The 15339-nt window shown below is 50.8% G+C and overlaps 2 protein-coding genes and 1 long non-coding RNA gene across 3 annotated transcripts in view; 2 read left to right on the top strand and 1 right to left on the bottom strand.

The window, feature by feature from the left end:
• Positions 1-5033: 5033 nt before the first annotated feature.
• Positions 5034-7618, top strand: HOXA13 (homeobox A13). Its single transcript, XM_035318959.1, has 2 exons — positions 5034-5833; positions 6406-7618. Exons 1-2 carry the CDS (start codon positions 5161-5163, stop codon positions 6648-6650), a joined length of 918 nt encoding a protein of 305 aa, XP_035174850.1. The 5' UTR covers positions 5034-5160; the 3' UTR covers positions 6651-7618.
• A 4028-nt stretch (positions 7619-11646) lies between these two features.
• The window catches only part of LOC118162481, a 10056-nt gene continuing 6363 nt past the window's right edge, over positions 11647-15339 (bottom strand). Inside the window, exon 3 of the long non-coding RNA XR_004748477.1 lies at positions 11647-12943. This is a non-coding gene — a long non-coding RNA (uncharacterized LOC118162481). The remainder of the gene's footprint in view (positions 12944-15339) is intronic.
• Positions 13633-15339, top strand: part of HOXA11 (homeobox A11) — an 11904-nt gene continuing 10197 nt past the window's right edge. The window contains exon 1 of the mRNA XM_035318624.1: positions 13633-13680. Coding sequence (XP_035174515.1) covers positions 13648-13680 — 33 coding nt within the window. The 5' untranslated portion in view covers positions 13633-13647. The remainder of the gene's footprint in view (positions 13681-15339) is intronic.

Below are 15339 nucleotides of genomic sequence, written 5' to 3'. Positions count from 1 at the left end.
GCAATGCAAAATTAATTGAAATTGTAGGTGGGATTTATCACTGCATTCAAGCAGTCTGCGGCTGACAGAGAGCCTGCAAGGGCTTCTGTTCATCGGTGCATTTACACGACAGTTTAAGGGAAACATTTTCTGCTGACTGCCAACATGTAACGACAGATTTCTTGTACTTTCACCCGTCAAATACAAACAGAAAATCTCACCATCTCACCCCCCTGGAAATACGCTAGTGAAAATGTTACAAAAAAAAAAAAAAAAAAAATTGAAAAAGCAAAAAAAACAAACAAAAAAAAACTAGAAAAGAGACCTTGTCGGTGAGACAGAAATCAGGATTATTCCCATTTTCACTTTAAGCACTTGAAATACATCCTGCGTGTTTTCTAGAACTGAAACAAGAAAAATAATACAGAGAGGAGTGATCTGCTGAGAACTCGCTCCACAAAAAATTACTCTGTGTCCCACACTTCGGGCAAAAGCAATTCCATTATTTTCGAGCACACCTTTCTTATAGGAGGTGGTAGCTGAAAAGTTTGGGTAGACTGAAATAGGTAGGTCCGTACCTAATATGCGGCTGAGGGTTTTTGTAACGCTTTTTATACCTAGCAGAAATGCAGAATTAAGTTCTTCTCAAATCTTCCCGGCGTTTTCCCTTTCTGCATTTCCTTTTACGAATTCTTCTTATTTTGCAATTATCTCGGACCCCCCCAGCACGCAGTGGGAGGGAGAGAGTTAAGATGTCCTGCGAACCCTGCTCGTAAAGCTGCTCAGTTCCATTAGAAACACATGAATATCCTGAAATACAAAGTGTCTTTAAAATGGACTCAGGAATGTTTATCTCAATCCTTGATGCTTTAGAAATCATGGACGAAACCAGCGGTGACAGTTCGCCTCCAAATTAACCTTCTGGCAGGTAAATTTCATTTGCTCATGAAAATCAAATTCGATTAAGGATCTCGCTCTTGCTATCATTTTACTCCTGCGTCTTCCAAAGACTTCTGGACTCTGAAGGACGGAGAATAATATTAGTAACTAAGATCTCCCTCTATCCCCTCTATTATCAGCGAAGATATTTTAGCGGGTTTAGAGGGATTAAACACTGCGACAAACACATATTTTCAGCAGTCAGTCACGATTTTTTTTTCTTAATGCTCATTAATTAGCTCTAAACAATGGAGGGAAAAGTAAGAGTGGATTTCCTCTGACTACACTTTTTCTTCTGTATTCGTACGATTTTGATTATCCTACAAGAAATTAAAGCTCCTCTCAGTGGGGCACTCCTGCAGCAGCAACGCGTGTGTTATCACACAAAGGGCTGCTTTAAGAAAGCTGTCTAGATAATCTGTGCCGACACTCGGTTTTTGCAAAACCTGACATTAAGCCGAATGTACTTTTTGGTAGTGTAAGCAAAGAGAAGTTATGAGGCCTCTTTAGAAAAATGAATGGCCATATTCCTGTTACGTAGGGAGATTTACAAATCGTTTATATGTTCCCGTTTAAGGCCAAAATCCTGCGGTCTTCCCTGTGGCAAGGCTTTCTTTGGCTTCGTGGCTCCAGGCGCACAGTGACTTGTAAGGGACAAATGCTGCCCTTGCTTACACCTGCGAGGTGGGTGACTGCTCTTAGTGTAACCAAGGGACGGATATGCCACTAAAGCACATCGCAATATCTGACATGGGCACTGCGGTGAATCTGAAAATCGGTTTAAAACCGTCAGGCTCTGTAAGGATTCTGCACCTTTTAAAATCTTCCTGCGGATCACGGTTGTTCATCCTCTTGCTCCCCAAGGAATTAATACTCGTTTTAGGGGAAACGACTTAACAGACATATTTCTCTCCGAGACGTTTTACACGCTATGTAAATGCAAAGCAGTTCGGGGGTTTGCATGAAACCTCCTGGAAAATGCTGGCGCTCTATCATAATTCTGTATTTACTGTATCTTAACCTTACTTCACACGAAAAGGGACAAAAAAGAAGAAGAAAATCCTACTGATCTTGCTGTTGCGTAAATGGAAGCCTTCAATTACCAAGTTAATTTCCCAAAATTAAGCCTTTGTAGACAATGGCCAAATCCAATCAGCAGGTTCAAGCAAACTCTTCCTTAGTTTTGCTAGATTTAGCTAGCACTTCTCAAAGCTTACTTTGCGAAAAACAAAAGCTCTTCAAGCTCTCTTCAAGGTAGAGAATGATGTATGTTCAAGGCGGGGAGGATAGAATCAAGTATATTTTTATCCCTGGTGTTCATTACAGGGTCCATGATTTTCGAAGAACATCTGTTCTGCCTGATGCCTTCAGCCCTCCCGGTTCCCTTCTGATATTTAATGGCAGATACCCATTAAGGCGGGAAGGAATTATAGCCTCAGAGATGGGGAATGAAAATTGGGTTTTGGGGAAAAAATATATATATATATTTGACGAGGTTTTCTCCTCTCTCGGTGTCAATAATTTATTAAAAGTCAGTCCTGACAAAATTCGGGAAGGAAAACAAATGCGTCAACTCTCTTGTCCGATAACAGCTTCTTTTTTGGGGCTGCACACGCACCCTGCAGATGCCATTTTGACTATTTTGAGAAAACGGTACCATTACAGGACTCCCACCCACGTCACAGCAAACAAGGGAAGGGTAGAGCTGCATCACCGCCCTTATCAGCACCGGGAAGCATGGCCCATTTCCCTAACGAGAAATAGAGAGAGAGATACATGGAAGAGAGAAAAGAGATCTCTTTAATCTGATCTCCCTTCTCCCTTTTGCACACAGAGCTGGAGCAAATCCAAGTGGGTAAACACAACAAAAAAACAACCACCAAAACTCAGCAGACCGGATGCTCCCCCCCCCCTTTCCATTCTTCCCCCCCCACCCCCACCCTCCCACCCCCCACTTGTACAGTTTGCACCGGGTCTCCGAGCGGCATTTTCACATGGCTTCTCCTTCCCTATGGAAAGAGGCTGGAAAAGTCGGGGCAGATAAGCGAGAACCGGAGCTCCGTGGCTGCGAGAGACGAGAATTAGTTCGGCTAGGGGGGCGGGCTGGGGGGGGGTTGGGGGGGATGCGAGCTGGGGAGATTGCAGCTCTCACGGCCACCCGATTTAACAAATCAGACAGATCTCCGGGCTGTGAATGACAGTTCTCACATTGGCTAGACTGCAACTTTCAACTTGACCTTGGCCTCTAGCCGTGTCTAACCCGTATGTAAAACAGCGCTGCCCCATAGAGCAGCCTCCCCTTCCCCCTTCTCCCCCCCGCCCCGCTGCAGGGCGACTTTGAGAAGCAGCTCGAAAAAGCAGGGGAAAACAAACCGGCCCGATTCGTGCCAGTCAAGCAACGTTTGGCCGGGGGAATCCACAGGTTTCAGAACTGGAGCCTGGAAGAAAGGGAAAAATATGCGGGGAATAAATATTTGCTTTTGGCCATGAGGAAGAATGCGGAAAGGAGTACACTAAGGCAAAATGGGAACCGTTTATTGGCTACAATGAAGGAAAAAAGGGGGCTAAAACATTGCCAGATTAGCGGGGGAATGACAGCGACTTCGGGTATCCCAGCCCATCGCACGTAAAAATCGCCTGGAAAAATAGATGGGCACCTATTTCTCAGGACTGGCAGATCTGTCGGCTGCGATAGGCAAGGAAAAGGCTGCTCGGGCTGACAATGTACGTCCCGGGACTACTCTGCGCTCGTAGCAATGCGGGCAAAACAATGCTACAACGTCAATGGGAAGCACAATAGTCTAATAAATACGCCGAGCTGTCAGGCACAAAACAAAGCAACATGCAACTGCAAAAATTAGTTTTCAGTATGGCATCATCTGGGGATGTTTTGTACGCACACGTTAGGGCTGAGAGCTGTTAACGATGAGACGAACGCTGCTTTGGGTCAAGTTTATTGATAGCTCCGTGGCAGAGCACTGCGGGTTCAAGGCTGTGCGCAAATAGCTGGAAGCTGGGGGGAAAACGCATCCGAGCCGGTTGGAAGTGCGGTGGATATTAAAAGTGGGGATCATTTCGCTCCATGAAAAATGCCAGCGTTTGCCGTGAAAAAGAGAAGGCGATTTCTTTTTTCTTAGCCTTCGCTCGCATAGAAGAATGACCTTTAAAAAAAGTAAGCAGCCCATAAACCATTTTTTCCCAGCACAAAAAGGCGCCGTGGGTCCGTCCGCACGCTATACAAGCCGACGTGCTATTTTACGGCCAAGAAGATGCAAGCCGAACTGTAGGCCCCGGCTTTTATTATTATGATTACAGTAACAAATAATAGAGCAGAGTTACGGCGGAGATCCAGTTAACCCTCCCGCTGCCCGAGCCCGGCCTGAAACGAATCAGTAAACAGAGCGAATCTGGATTTCCTGCTCTGCTCCTCTTATCTGGCTGCCGAGGCTTTGTGGCGAGTGAAGCGAGCCGGCTCTCGGGCTTTCGACGGGCAGGAAGGAAGGCGGAAAACACCCAGGAAGGCCCCCGGGACACTTCGCTTCGGGAGCCTCAGCCTGGGGCCGGAGGGCCGAGGGGGTCCACGCGGGGTCCCCGCGATACCTGGGCGGGGAGAGGCGAGGGGCGACGTGGGGACAAGGGGACAGGGTGACTGGGGGCGACCCTCCCAGAGGCCGGAGGGCTGGGGCTGCGGCTGCTCCCGGGGGGGGGGGGGGGGGGGGCCGGGGGCAAGGATGAGGCTCGGGGAGGAGGGAAAGAGGCCGGGGTGCCGGGGGGTGCCGTGCACCTCGGGGAGCACGCCGCTGCAACAACAGGGCCGAAACGCTCACGCCTCGGTGGCGAGGGGAGGAGGGAGGGAAGGAGGCAGGGAGGAAGGAGGGAGGAAGGAGGGAGGAAGGAGGGAGGAAGGAGGGAAGGCCCCCCCCGCCCTCCACCCCCCCACCCCCGCGGCGCCCGTGCCCCGCGAGGCGGCGGCCGGGCCGCGCCGTGCCCGCGTCCGTGCCCGCGCCCCCGGGCCGGGAGCCGTCCCCGCGCGGTTGTGGCATTATTTAATTATCTCCGCTTTATTCCTTCCGATGTTTATCAGCTGCTTTGCATATCACGTGGGGGCGGGCGGCCCAATGAGGGCCCGCCTGGCGCGACACTGGCGCGTCAGCCTTGGTCAAGTCCCGGAGATTTAGTATCTCTTTTTTCAGTCTTTGGGGCTTTTAAAAAAGAGCCACTAGTCTCAATGCGGAGCGGGCTATGACAGCCTCCGTGCTCCTCCACCCCCGCTGGATCGAGCCCGTCATGTTCCTCTACGACAACAGCCTGGATGAGATCAATAAGAACATGGACGGGTTTCACGCCGGCAGCAACTTCGCGGCGGCGGCGGCGGCCAACCCCTGCCGCAACCTGATGGCTCACCCCGCGCCCCTGGCCGCCCCCAGCGCCGCCGCCTACACGTCGAGCGAGGCCCCCGCCGCCGGCATGGCCGAGCCCGCTGTCAAGCAGTGCAGCCCCTGCTCGGCCGCCGTGCAGAGCTCCTCCGGCGCCGCGCTGCCCTACGGCTACTTCGGTAGCGGCTACTACCCGTGCCGCATGACCCACCACAACGCCATCAAGTCCTGCGCCCAGCCCGCCTCCACCTTCGCCGACAAGTACATGGACACGTCGGTCTCCGGCGAGGAGTTCACGTCGCGGGCCAAGGAGTTCGCTTTCTACCAGGGCTACGCCGCCGGGCCCTACCAGCCGGTGCCCGGCTACCTGGATATGCCCGTGGTGCCCACCATAGGCGGCCCCGGAGAGCCGCGGCACGACCCCCTCCTCCCCATGGACAGCTACCAGCCCTGGGCCATCACCAACGGGTGGAACGGGCAAGTGTACTGCCCCAAGGAGCAGAGCCAGCCGCCTCACCTCTGGAAGTCCACTCTCCCGGGTAATAATACACCTGCATGGCTCCCTGGCCGTCCCCCCCCCCCCCTTCCTGCTCGCCCCTCGCCCCGCTCCCCTCAGGCTCCCCCCGGGCCGCGCCGTCCCCGCCCCGCCCGCGCTCCCCGGCCCCAGCCCGCCCCGGCGCCGCGGGGATGGCACCGGTGCCGCCCCCTCCCCGGCGCCCGGCGCATCCCGCCCGAGGCTCCGGGAGAGGAAACAGCTGAGAAGGGCGCTGGGAGGGAGCAGGGCTCCGCGCCCAGCCACCAGGTGCCACAAGCTCCGCAGAGGCATGGGAGGGGGAGATCGGTGGCAGCTCCGCGGAACTCCCGCTGGAGTTGTGTGTGTCCCCCCCCCCAGGGGGGCTCCGGGGGGCTCCGCGGCTTCGCTTTGCCCGGCTGGAAGGAAAAAAACCCGCAGCGGAGAGGCGAGGGGAGCCCCGGGTGCTGCGGGAGCGGAGCTCCGGGCGGGCGAGGAGCGGGGCGAGGAGCGGGGCTCTCCCCCCTGCGCTGCTCCAAGATGTCCCGGGCGGTCCGTAACGCTATCCTAACGCTTTCGTGTACGGTTTTTCTGTTCCAGACGTCGTTTCGCATCCCTCCGATGCGAACTCGTACAGGCGGGGGAGGAAGAAGCGAGTGCCTTACACAAAGGTTCAGTTAAAAGAACTCGAAAGGGAATACGCTACAAATAAATTCATAACCAAAGACAAACGGCGGAGGATATCGGCAACCACGAATCTGTCAGAGAGACAGGTCACAATCTGGTTCCAGAACAGAAGGGTCAAAGAGAAAAAAGTCATCAACAAATTGAAGACGACCAGTTAATGGATTAAAAATGGAGAAGCAGCTCGAAAGTTTCAGAACATTTTTTTTGTTGTTCAGATTAAAGTAATTATTAATAATAATTAAAAAAAGAAAAGACAATGAACCTCTTCTTTCAGAACAAGAGATCTGTATCCTTGGAATTATAGCATTTTTAAAAATATTGCTGTAGCAAATGGTTAAAACTGACAGTTCTCCTGAAATCCCAAGCAGACAGTGTAACTGACAAACTGTAAAGCCCACATGCCCAGCCCCGAGAGATACACTTTCAATTAAGACACACAGTTTTCTGAGAAACTTGTAAGTACTTCTATGACCTTACTATTTCAGAACACTCTTCGTGGCCACGATGTGAGAGCTGGTTGACGTGAGGAGGTCGATGTGTACACATAAGCTTGTTTTCTTCCATTGCAATCCAAACTGTATGTTGAATGACTGCTCAGGTAAACCATAGTGAAAAAAAATGTACAATTACTGTATGTTTTTAAGCAATGCATTTAATGAAAAAAAAAAAAAAAAAAAAAGTAATAATAAACCTCGAAGGTACTGAATAAGGATTTCAGAGACATCAGTAATGAAGGAAGCTCTGTGGAGGATCTATCCTGATAGCAAATTAGAAACATCGCAAACTATTGGGGATAGAAGGGAAAATATTTGCTTGGAGATATCTGTTGGTTTAATTTTTATTTTCAAAAGATGATTTCTTGACATCTTTTTTTTTCCTCCTGCACACCGTACAATAGATACTTTTTAAAGGACTCTGCCTATTTTAAACCTCAAACTATCTTCAAGAATTAATATTTTAAGTCCCCGGAAATTTTTTAAATGTTTGACTCTGGGTGGATACAAAAACGTGAGCATTGGCATTTCTTCACAGTTAAAATATATATATATATCCCTTTCTGGAAAAAAAAATATCCGAGAACTTCGAACTGAAATACATTTTTTCCCCAGAAGCGTTTTGATTTATATAATCTATATTTTGATCTATAAGTAATTAGTCGTTTCTCCTTGTTTATTGTCTGTTATGAGGCCGCAGTAGAACGTTTAGGGATTCTTTTTACAGCACCTTTTAATCCAATCAGTTATTTCAACCAGCACATTATTTTGTTTTTATTCACTATAAGAAGCTATCTTGTAAATAATAATAAAAAAAATCAGCGCACTGTGAAAATGTACTTGTGCACCCTCATTTTTTTTTATATATTTCTACTGAAAAGTGAAAATCCAAAACGTGTAGATAGGTATAGTAGTATTAATACTGTTAATAAAATAGTCACTGTAATAAAACCTGCAAAAAATACTCTTTATTTTTTGGTACCTACGTGCATTCCATAAGAAATACATATATATATATGTATATTTATATATATGTATATATATATACATAATGTAACTCTGTCATATAGTTGTGATATTGTTCTCTTCCTTTACGTAGTTTATATGTATAGATACACATATATATATATGTATATACACACACATATATACTTATATATATATATATATATATGTATATGTGGATTTTTTTTTCCTGCACGGTATTTATCTGGGAGCAGGCATGCCTGGTATCCAGCGTTCCTCTAAATGTTTCCGTAACGTTAAGGAGAGGTTTTGCAGAGGGGCTGGGGCCAGGGGGACGAAGAGGACGATGATACCAGCATAGCGCTGCAGCCCTCGCCGGAAAATGGAAGCGGGGCTGCCAAGCCCCTGGGGACGCGGGGACGGCCGCGGGAAGGTGGGTGCGTTCGCGGCGATGACAGGACGGGGAAGGCCCGAAACCTTGACCTTGAGAGGAAAAAAAAAGAGCCGATTTGTGACCTTGACTTTTGACAGCTCCTGGCGCCGAATGCATTCGCGGGCCGACGGCGCCACCTGGTGGCCACGCCGCGCCCGCGCCCCTGCGCAGCGTCCCCGTGGATCCGCGCAGCTCTGCGCGACCGCGGCACCGCTCGTGGGCGTACGCGGCTCGTGGGGAGCCCCGCGGCTCTAACCGGCCGTGGGCGTGCTTCGGGGGGGGGCTGAGAGGCAGGACAGCTTGCCACCCGTTCTCCCCCGCTCCGGGGGCGGCGGGAGGTGCGAGGCGGGGTCCGGTTGGTGAAATCTGGGTCAGGCCGGTGAGATCGGTGTCTGGTTGGTGAAAATGAGGTGCCCGGTTCGGGGAGCCCCATTAATGCGCGGTGCTGCGAGCTTGGTGGCGGTGTGAGAGGCGGCGGGGTTCTTTGGGGGCACAAAGAGAGGCTCGCTTTGGCCACCCGTCTCCCGAGGTGGTCTGCAGCTCTAATTAGAGCTATCGGGCAGCCTTTACGGTGCATTTAGAGGGTATCATGTGCCGCGCAAAGTGTAGACTTCTAGCTTTACATTTCTGAAATTCAAAAGCGCCTACCTCGGCGGGGATCAGCGCGGGGACCTTGCTGGCGCTTGGCTCTGAGCGTAACTCATTCGTGCAATAACTTACACGAAAAGTACCTGAAGGAGAGAGAGATCTGTTTTTCATGGAGCTGCGGTGCCTGGGGCTCCTGGCTCAAGGCTGGAGCTGAGCCGCCCGGGCTGGCTGCGGGGCTGGGGCTGCACGGGGCGCGGAGCGCTGCGGATGCTCGGGTGGGTGACCTGCGGCCGCGGAGCGTGGGAACACCGGTGGCATCCCTCCGAGGGCCGCTCGGGGACTTTCTGAGCGAGGTTCCCCTAGCCCGCTGCTGAAACCGCCGGGGAGACAGAGCGACGCGGCGGCCGGTTTGCAGGCCTTGCAGTCGGGCTCTGCTTTGGGGGCACAGCGAGACCCCGGGAGGGGAAAAGCAGGCAGCCCCAATGGCAAGGCTGCGAGGCAAAGCCCCACCGGGACACCGCCGGGGCCGAGGGGAGGCTGGCAGCCTCCTCGGCCCCGCAGCAGCCCGGCGGCCTGCCTGGCTTCGGGCGGATTTTCAGCTCTGAGCTGCAAAATCCCGTTCTGGGATCCTGCGAGGAGGTCGAGGGTTGCGGGCTGGACGGGGGGGGTGGGGGGTGGGCGGCGGTAGCAGCCCCCACCGACAGTACCTGCCCTTCGTAGACAGATACCTGCCGCGGCGACAGGCAGGGGCCAGGCGCAGTTTCTCCGCTTCGTTGCTCCGCTTGCTCCCGCAGGAGCTAAATGGCCTGGAGAAAGCCACTTGTGAATTACACTTGTTCTCGCTCCGGGTGGATAATTCTATTTATTCCGTTATATTTCGCAATGTGTATAATTATGGCATGAGACACACTGCAAATTGCATGTATTTCAGGTCGCAGATGAGGGCGATACGTGCGAGTCGAGCCCGTGATGACTTGTGTTGCCTATCTTAGGCAGTATCTTCTATTTCTTAGGCAGTATCTTCTATTTTCACACCGTGTCCCAGAGCGTTATAATTCAGGGGCGCCTTGAAAGAAAGCCTTAAAGAGAATATAGCCGACTTTAGTAAAATAACAGCTTAAAAAAAAAAAAAAAAAAAAAAAAAAAAAAAAGTTAATTCTTCGTCTGAGCTACCGTTTGAAGATTATGTTTTCACACTGAAGTGCTTACCGTTCAAATCTCCTAAGCATTTCTAGACCGTGGATTAGCGAATTTAAATTCCCACTACCGTTCAAATAGCTGCGCCGCATATATATTTCACAGGGCAAAAAGGGGAGCGGCTGAATTGCGACCGCTGGCAGGAGTAAGGTAACATTTTGGATCGGACCTCCGCTACCACGTAAGTCAGCGTCGAGGCTCTCGCAGGCTTGGTCAGGAGGAGCAGGTCGTGTTTCCCAGCTGGCAGCCGAGAGCCCGGCCCGGGGAGCAGGATAAGGCCCGCAGAACATCCCCCGGCCGCCTTGTGTCTCCCCCGGCCGCCACGGCGCGAGCTGCGGCTGGTGCCGGGTGGGCTCGGTGACCCCACTTGCCTCTGGCCTGGACCCACGCAGGGCTCTGGGACCCCACTCGAGACCCGGCCACGGAGCCCAGCGGCTCGGTCAGGTGAGGGGAAGCCGGGAGCTCCGCGCCTCGCTCACCGCCGCACCGGCCCGGCGACGCGATGGGGATGCCTGCGGTTTTCTGAGCGGCGGAGGATTCGTGGTCTGCGCAGTTTGGGTGCCTGCTGCCCCTTCCCGGACCTCTCCCCGGCCTCTGCCGGCATCCACGCACCCATCGCTCCGTCTCCCCGCCGGGTGTAAGGAGCCTGGGGGAGCGGGCGTGTAGGTGTGTGTGTGTCCGCGTTATTTATTGCCTTCGCTTACCGTCCAAAAGCTGTTGGCACATACATTTTCAAGTACAAATTGCTGTTGTATTACATATTCCCCTCTCACCAATCTGCCGCCAGCGTCCTAAAATACGTCCCTAATATGTTTTATAAGAAAATATATCACCGACGAAAATAATTAGCCGCCGTGATACATTACTTCATGTCCATGCACGCGGTTCGGAGAGAATTATTATTTATACTCCCCGCACCACCGAGAATGCTTTAAAATGGTGGTGGGGAGCTTATTGTGCCTGCCTTGTTTTGTGGCGTTATACGTGCGAGGACTTTTATTTGAAGACATGAAAAAAAAATGTCCCGGAAACAGGATTCGGAAACAAAACAAACACAAAATTAAAAAACGAACCGTGAGCAAACAAAATAGTGTCTATATTTCCAGCTCCCCTAGAAATAAAAACGTTGCGTATAGAAGTGGATGTGTGGAGGGACGCAAGGGACAGAGGGAGCATGTTACTGCTGTATATTTAACGTATTTATTGAAACATTAATGTCAGAGCAGTATTTCATTCCCGGTGTAAAATGCAAAGCATAATTAAAGATTCAAAAAATCACTTCAGTTTCACTTCAAATAATTGTTGCAAGATTCAGCGGCGTGTACTTCAATTCCGAGTGTCTGGATATATTGGTTTACAGTCACCTAATTCTCGGCGTCCTTGGTCCCTGCAATTTGAAATTCCCATGGACAGAAAGTGGGCTTACGTGTTGGATGCGGACGGAAGGGCAGAGCAAATGTTTTGTATTTTTTCCCACCAAGAGAATAATCCGGTATTTAATCTATCCGCGCCTCGAGCTCTTGGCAGTAGCAAAGGTGGTTTGCTATGGGAAATAAACCTTGACAGGAGCATATTTCCGAAAAAGAATGATAGAATGATAACTCGAACTGCAAACTGTATCTTTTCCGCCTTTTTCTCAGAAAGACTTCCGCTTAAAAATGCTAGCTAGCTGAGAAGTCCTTCTGAAGAGAAGGAAAAAAAATATGGTGCTAAATATTGAAATACTCAGGAAAAAAAAAAAAAATAATAATTCGTCCCGCGCTTCCAGAGCAGCGACTTTATTTTGTATTCGTCAGAACGAACGGGTAAGCATCTCGGCCTTTAGCCTATAAATTAAAGTTTAGGAAAAAAAAAAAAAAAAAAAAAAAGAACTGGCTAATGCTTAAATAAAACCCCACTCCTCGTGCATTTCAGCATTCTCCGTGGGCAGGGTTAGCAATAAAATCAAGACAGCGTTTAATACAAAAAAAATATTGGCAGGCACTAAAAGGCCGGTTGTTGCCATTCATAACTTTTAGATGCGTTTTAATGCACTTTAATGATGATTTGAAGAGATGGCCCTGCGCGTCCTCGGACGGTAAAGGAGTCCAAGAAGACGGGGGGGGGGACCGGGGGCGGCTGTCCCTCGTGGCCCGGCGGGGCCGTGGGGGCCGGGCAAGGGCCGCGGGTGTTTTAACCACGCTGCGAGCCCTTCCCTGCCCCCTGCCTCACTGCCCCGGGCCCCCTCCCTCTTGAATGCAGTTGATTCATGAACTAGGCTACGAAATGCAAATGTTCATTAAGTCTTTCCTCCTCCCTCCGGCCTCCCTCTCGTCTCCCACCCACGCCCCCCCCCCAAAAAAAAAAAAAAAAAAAAAATCCCAGTGAATAGCTTCAACATGGCGTGCTGAAAGGCAGAAGCTTTGCCCGTTCCTAGATCTGAATTGTGATTAAACATCCCCAAAGAGAGCATCTCCCTTCCTCCCGCCGTTCCCCCTCCCTCCCCTCCCCGTAGCGCGGAGGAAAGCGCCCTCTTCTACGTAGGAAAGGTCAAGTCCTACAACGCACAACCCACGGTCATTACTGTACTGTGACCCGGGGTGTACTGGGGAGGAACAGCCGGGTGTCCCGTGATCAAAAACACTTGGACTTCTTTTTTTTTCTTTTTCTTTTTTTTTTTCTTTTTTTTTTCTTTTTATTTCCCTCCTTCTCGTGCGATGGGAATCTGAGGAATTAGACAGCATTTTAGCCTCCTGCAATCACCTTGTTTGTGTGCAAATCGCCAGCGGAATTCCTAGGGGACCAGGAGAGACAGAGAGAGAGGAAAAAAAATCAACAGCAGTAATAGCAGTCATAATAACAGCAATAATAATAATTAGCTTGTGATATTGCTGCATTTTTAGACAGCCTGGAGCTGGTGGGAAGGACGATGTGCCCTAGTGGCTACATTTCTCTCCGTTCAAAGGCAGACAACCGAGAATTAGGGCTGAAAACAAATAAAAACCCAAATCAACAGCATCCCAAGTCAATGGGAGAAGAGAAGGAATGTTTTGTGGACCGGGTATGTTTAAGCTGTAGGGAAGGAAACCAAAAACTGTGCAGTCCATCCTCATTGATCTGGAGGTCTCCAGCCCAGCGCGGGATCCTAGCTGCCAGTCTCCGTGGGGATATATTTTTGCACGGGCAAGAGACGTCTGGATGCTGGGGTAAGATTTGCGTGCTCTTCCTGGAAGCGGCTGAATGTTTTTCCTCTCCCCATGCTCGGTGGTGAATTAAGCAAAGAAGCCAACAACAAACACCCACTGTGTCCCCCAGCAAAGCTCCGTGCATGGCTGGGGCAAAGTCCTTCGGAAGGCCTTTGTGGAGGGTTTCCCAAGGCCCCCGCTCCCTCCCCCGAGCCCGCTCCCCACCCGGCTCCCTCTCTCCCACGCTGTATGAGCACTGGGACCGCTGCTGCCGCGGGGACCTGGGAGAGAGAGAGGAAGGCTGTATGGGAAGATGCTATTTGGGACGAGGAGCACGCGTAGAAAAGTAAGACTGCTTCTCATAGCCTGGCTCCACCTTTCTCAGCGATGTTGCTTCCCAGCCCAGCATAGGTGGGAAGCAAAGAAGCCTCTTGGCAGGCAAGTGGGCCAGGAGAGGCTGGGGTCAGCGCCCAAGATGTGGGCAGACTTGCAGATGGAGCTGCTGCTTGCTTGGCTTTGTGCTTTGTGTTGTGCTGGTTCGCCTTGCAAAACTGGGTCGGGCTGCGTTGGAAATTTATCTCGGATTTTATTCCCCGCCGTCTGTGCGTTGTCGCCTCCGAAGTGATTTTACTCTTTCGTGAGATGGGGAGGAGGGTCTGGGAGGAAGCGGGGGAATGATGTGTTCCCTTGGAGAAGCTATTTAACCTGCCTGTTGTTGTGTGTGTGTGTATCCAGAGGGAAAAAATGCCAGCCGGGCGGTGTAACCTGCCAGTTTGAATTAATCCGAGCTGCGTCGTAATCGCCTCAATTCTGTATTCAGCAAAGTGCTTTTATTTATTCCTGAGCGTATAAATCGGCCTCTGAATTCGGCTTGAGTTAGGAGTAATGGAAAAGCAGGGTGTTTTAAAGCACTCTAATTTTAGGCTTCCACATGCCTTCGGATAGGCATAAAAAATGTTAGATTTTAATACAAAGCGATCTTGCCCCGTCTCCAGCTAGTGGCTGCCTAAGGCTTAAATACGCCCGGTTTTGGAAAATGCAAACTCCGTGCTGTCTGGGCACCCGAAGGGAAAACAAAAACGAAAGAGAAAGGAAGCGTGAGCCTCACACTGCACCGGGTCGGCCCCGGTGGCGGTGCCAAGCCTCCGCCGCCGCTCCCGGGGACTGGTGGCGGTGCCACCCGGAGAGGTGGCGGTGTCTTAACGTGGAAGGCACGGAGCCGCTGCCCTGAGCCTGTGCTCGCCCCGGCACGGCCGAGAGCAGCCATGTTAGGCTTAGAGGGAGAGCTCTTTGGATGGGTGTCTTTGCGGGACATATCACAAATTAGGCAACGAGCAGCCCTCCCCGAGCTCTGTGCATCGCGTTGCGAATCGCCTCGCACGTTTTCAGCTCGTGTTAGACAAATACATCCCTGTAAAGGTTACCCACGTACAGGTACCTTCGTTACAATGCACCTCGGAGAGTCTATCAAAATATGAAGTTAGGGCTTTGAAGTCCTTGATTTGACAGCCCCGGCACAGTGATACTTCCTGTACCCGCCCCCGGGAACTATCCTGATGGAGAAACCTCTTTACCTCGGTGGGTTTCACGATATGGGAAAAGGGCTCTCCTATAAAGTTAGCGGTGTGGTACAGTAAAATCCGATGTGTTTCGTGGCGAGTTGGGCAAAATAAAATAAAAAATAAAAAATAAAAAGCCTTTATAAATCACTGTTAACATTCAGTGTACGTTAGCGAGAACATTATATCCTATAAAATTCAATTAAGCTGAGAATCCCTGTTGATTACCTTGACTCGAATTTCTGTACTGAGTGCGGCAAACTCTGGAGCCTGGCATCACAGGAACACCCTAACTACGACAAGCTTGTCTCGGCACTGGGGCAGTTCGCTATCTGTAACTTTCTGCCCTTAATGCAGAGGGCACGTCATATATCTCAAAACCCGCCTGTGTTGTTTGCATCCTGAGCTTGGAGGCAGAAGAATCCCCGTTTGTCAGAGGCAACGCG

The sequence above is a fragment of the Oxyura jamaicensis genome, chromosome 2 (genome assembly GCF_011077185.1).
Source record: "Oxyura jamaicensis isolate SHBP4307 breed ruddy duck chromosome 2, BPBGC_Ojam_1.0, whole genome shotgun sequence".
NCBI lineage: Eukaryota > Metazoa > Chordata > Aves > Anseriformes > Anatidae > Oxyura > Oxyura jamaicensis.
This window is presented reverse-complemented; position numbering and strand designations above follow the sequence as displayed.

Excerpts from the sequence above, each read along its gene's own strand:
- HOXA13 (XM_035318959.1), top strand. The coding sequence starts at position 5,161 with ATGACAGCCTCCGTGCTCCTCCACCCCCGCTGGATCGAGCCCGTCATG. Across the intron at positions 5,834-6,405 it reads CTGGAAGTCCACTCTCCCGG|ACGTCGTTTCGCATCCCTCC; the intron begins GTAATAATACAC and ends TTTCTGTTCCAG.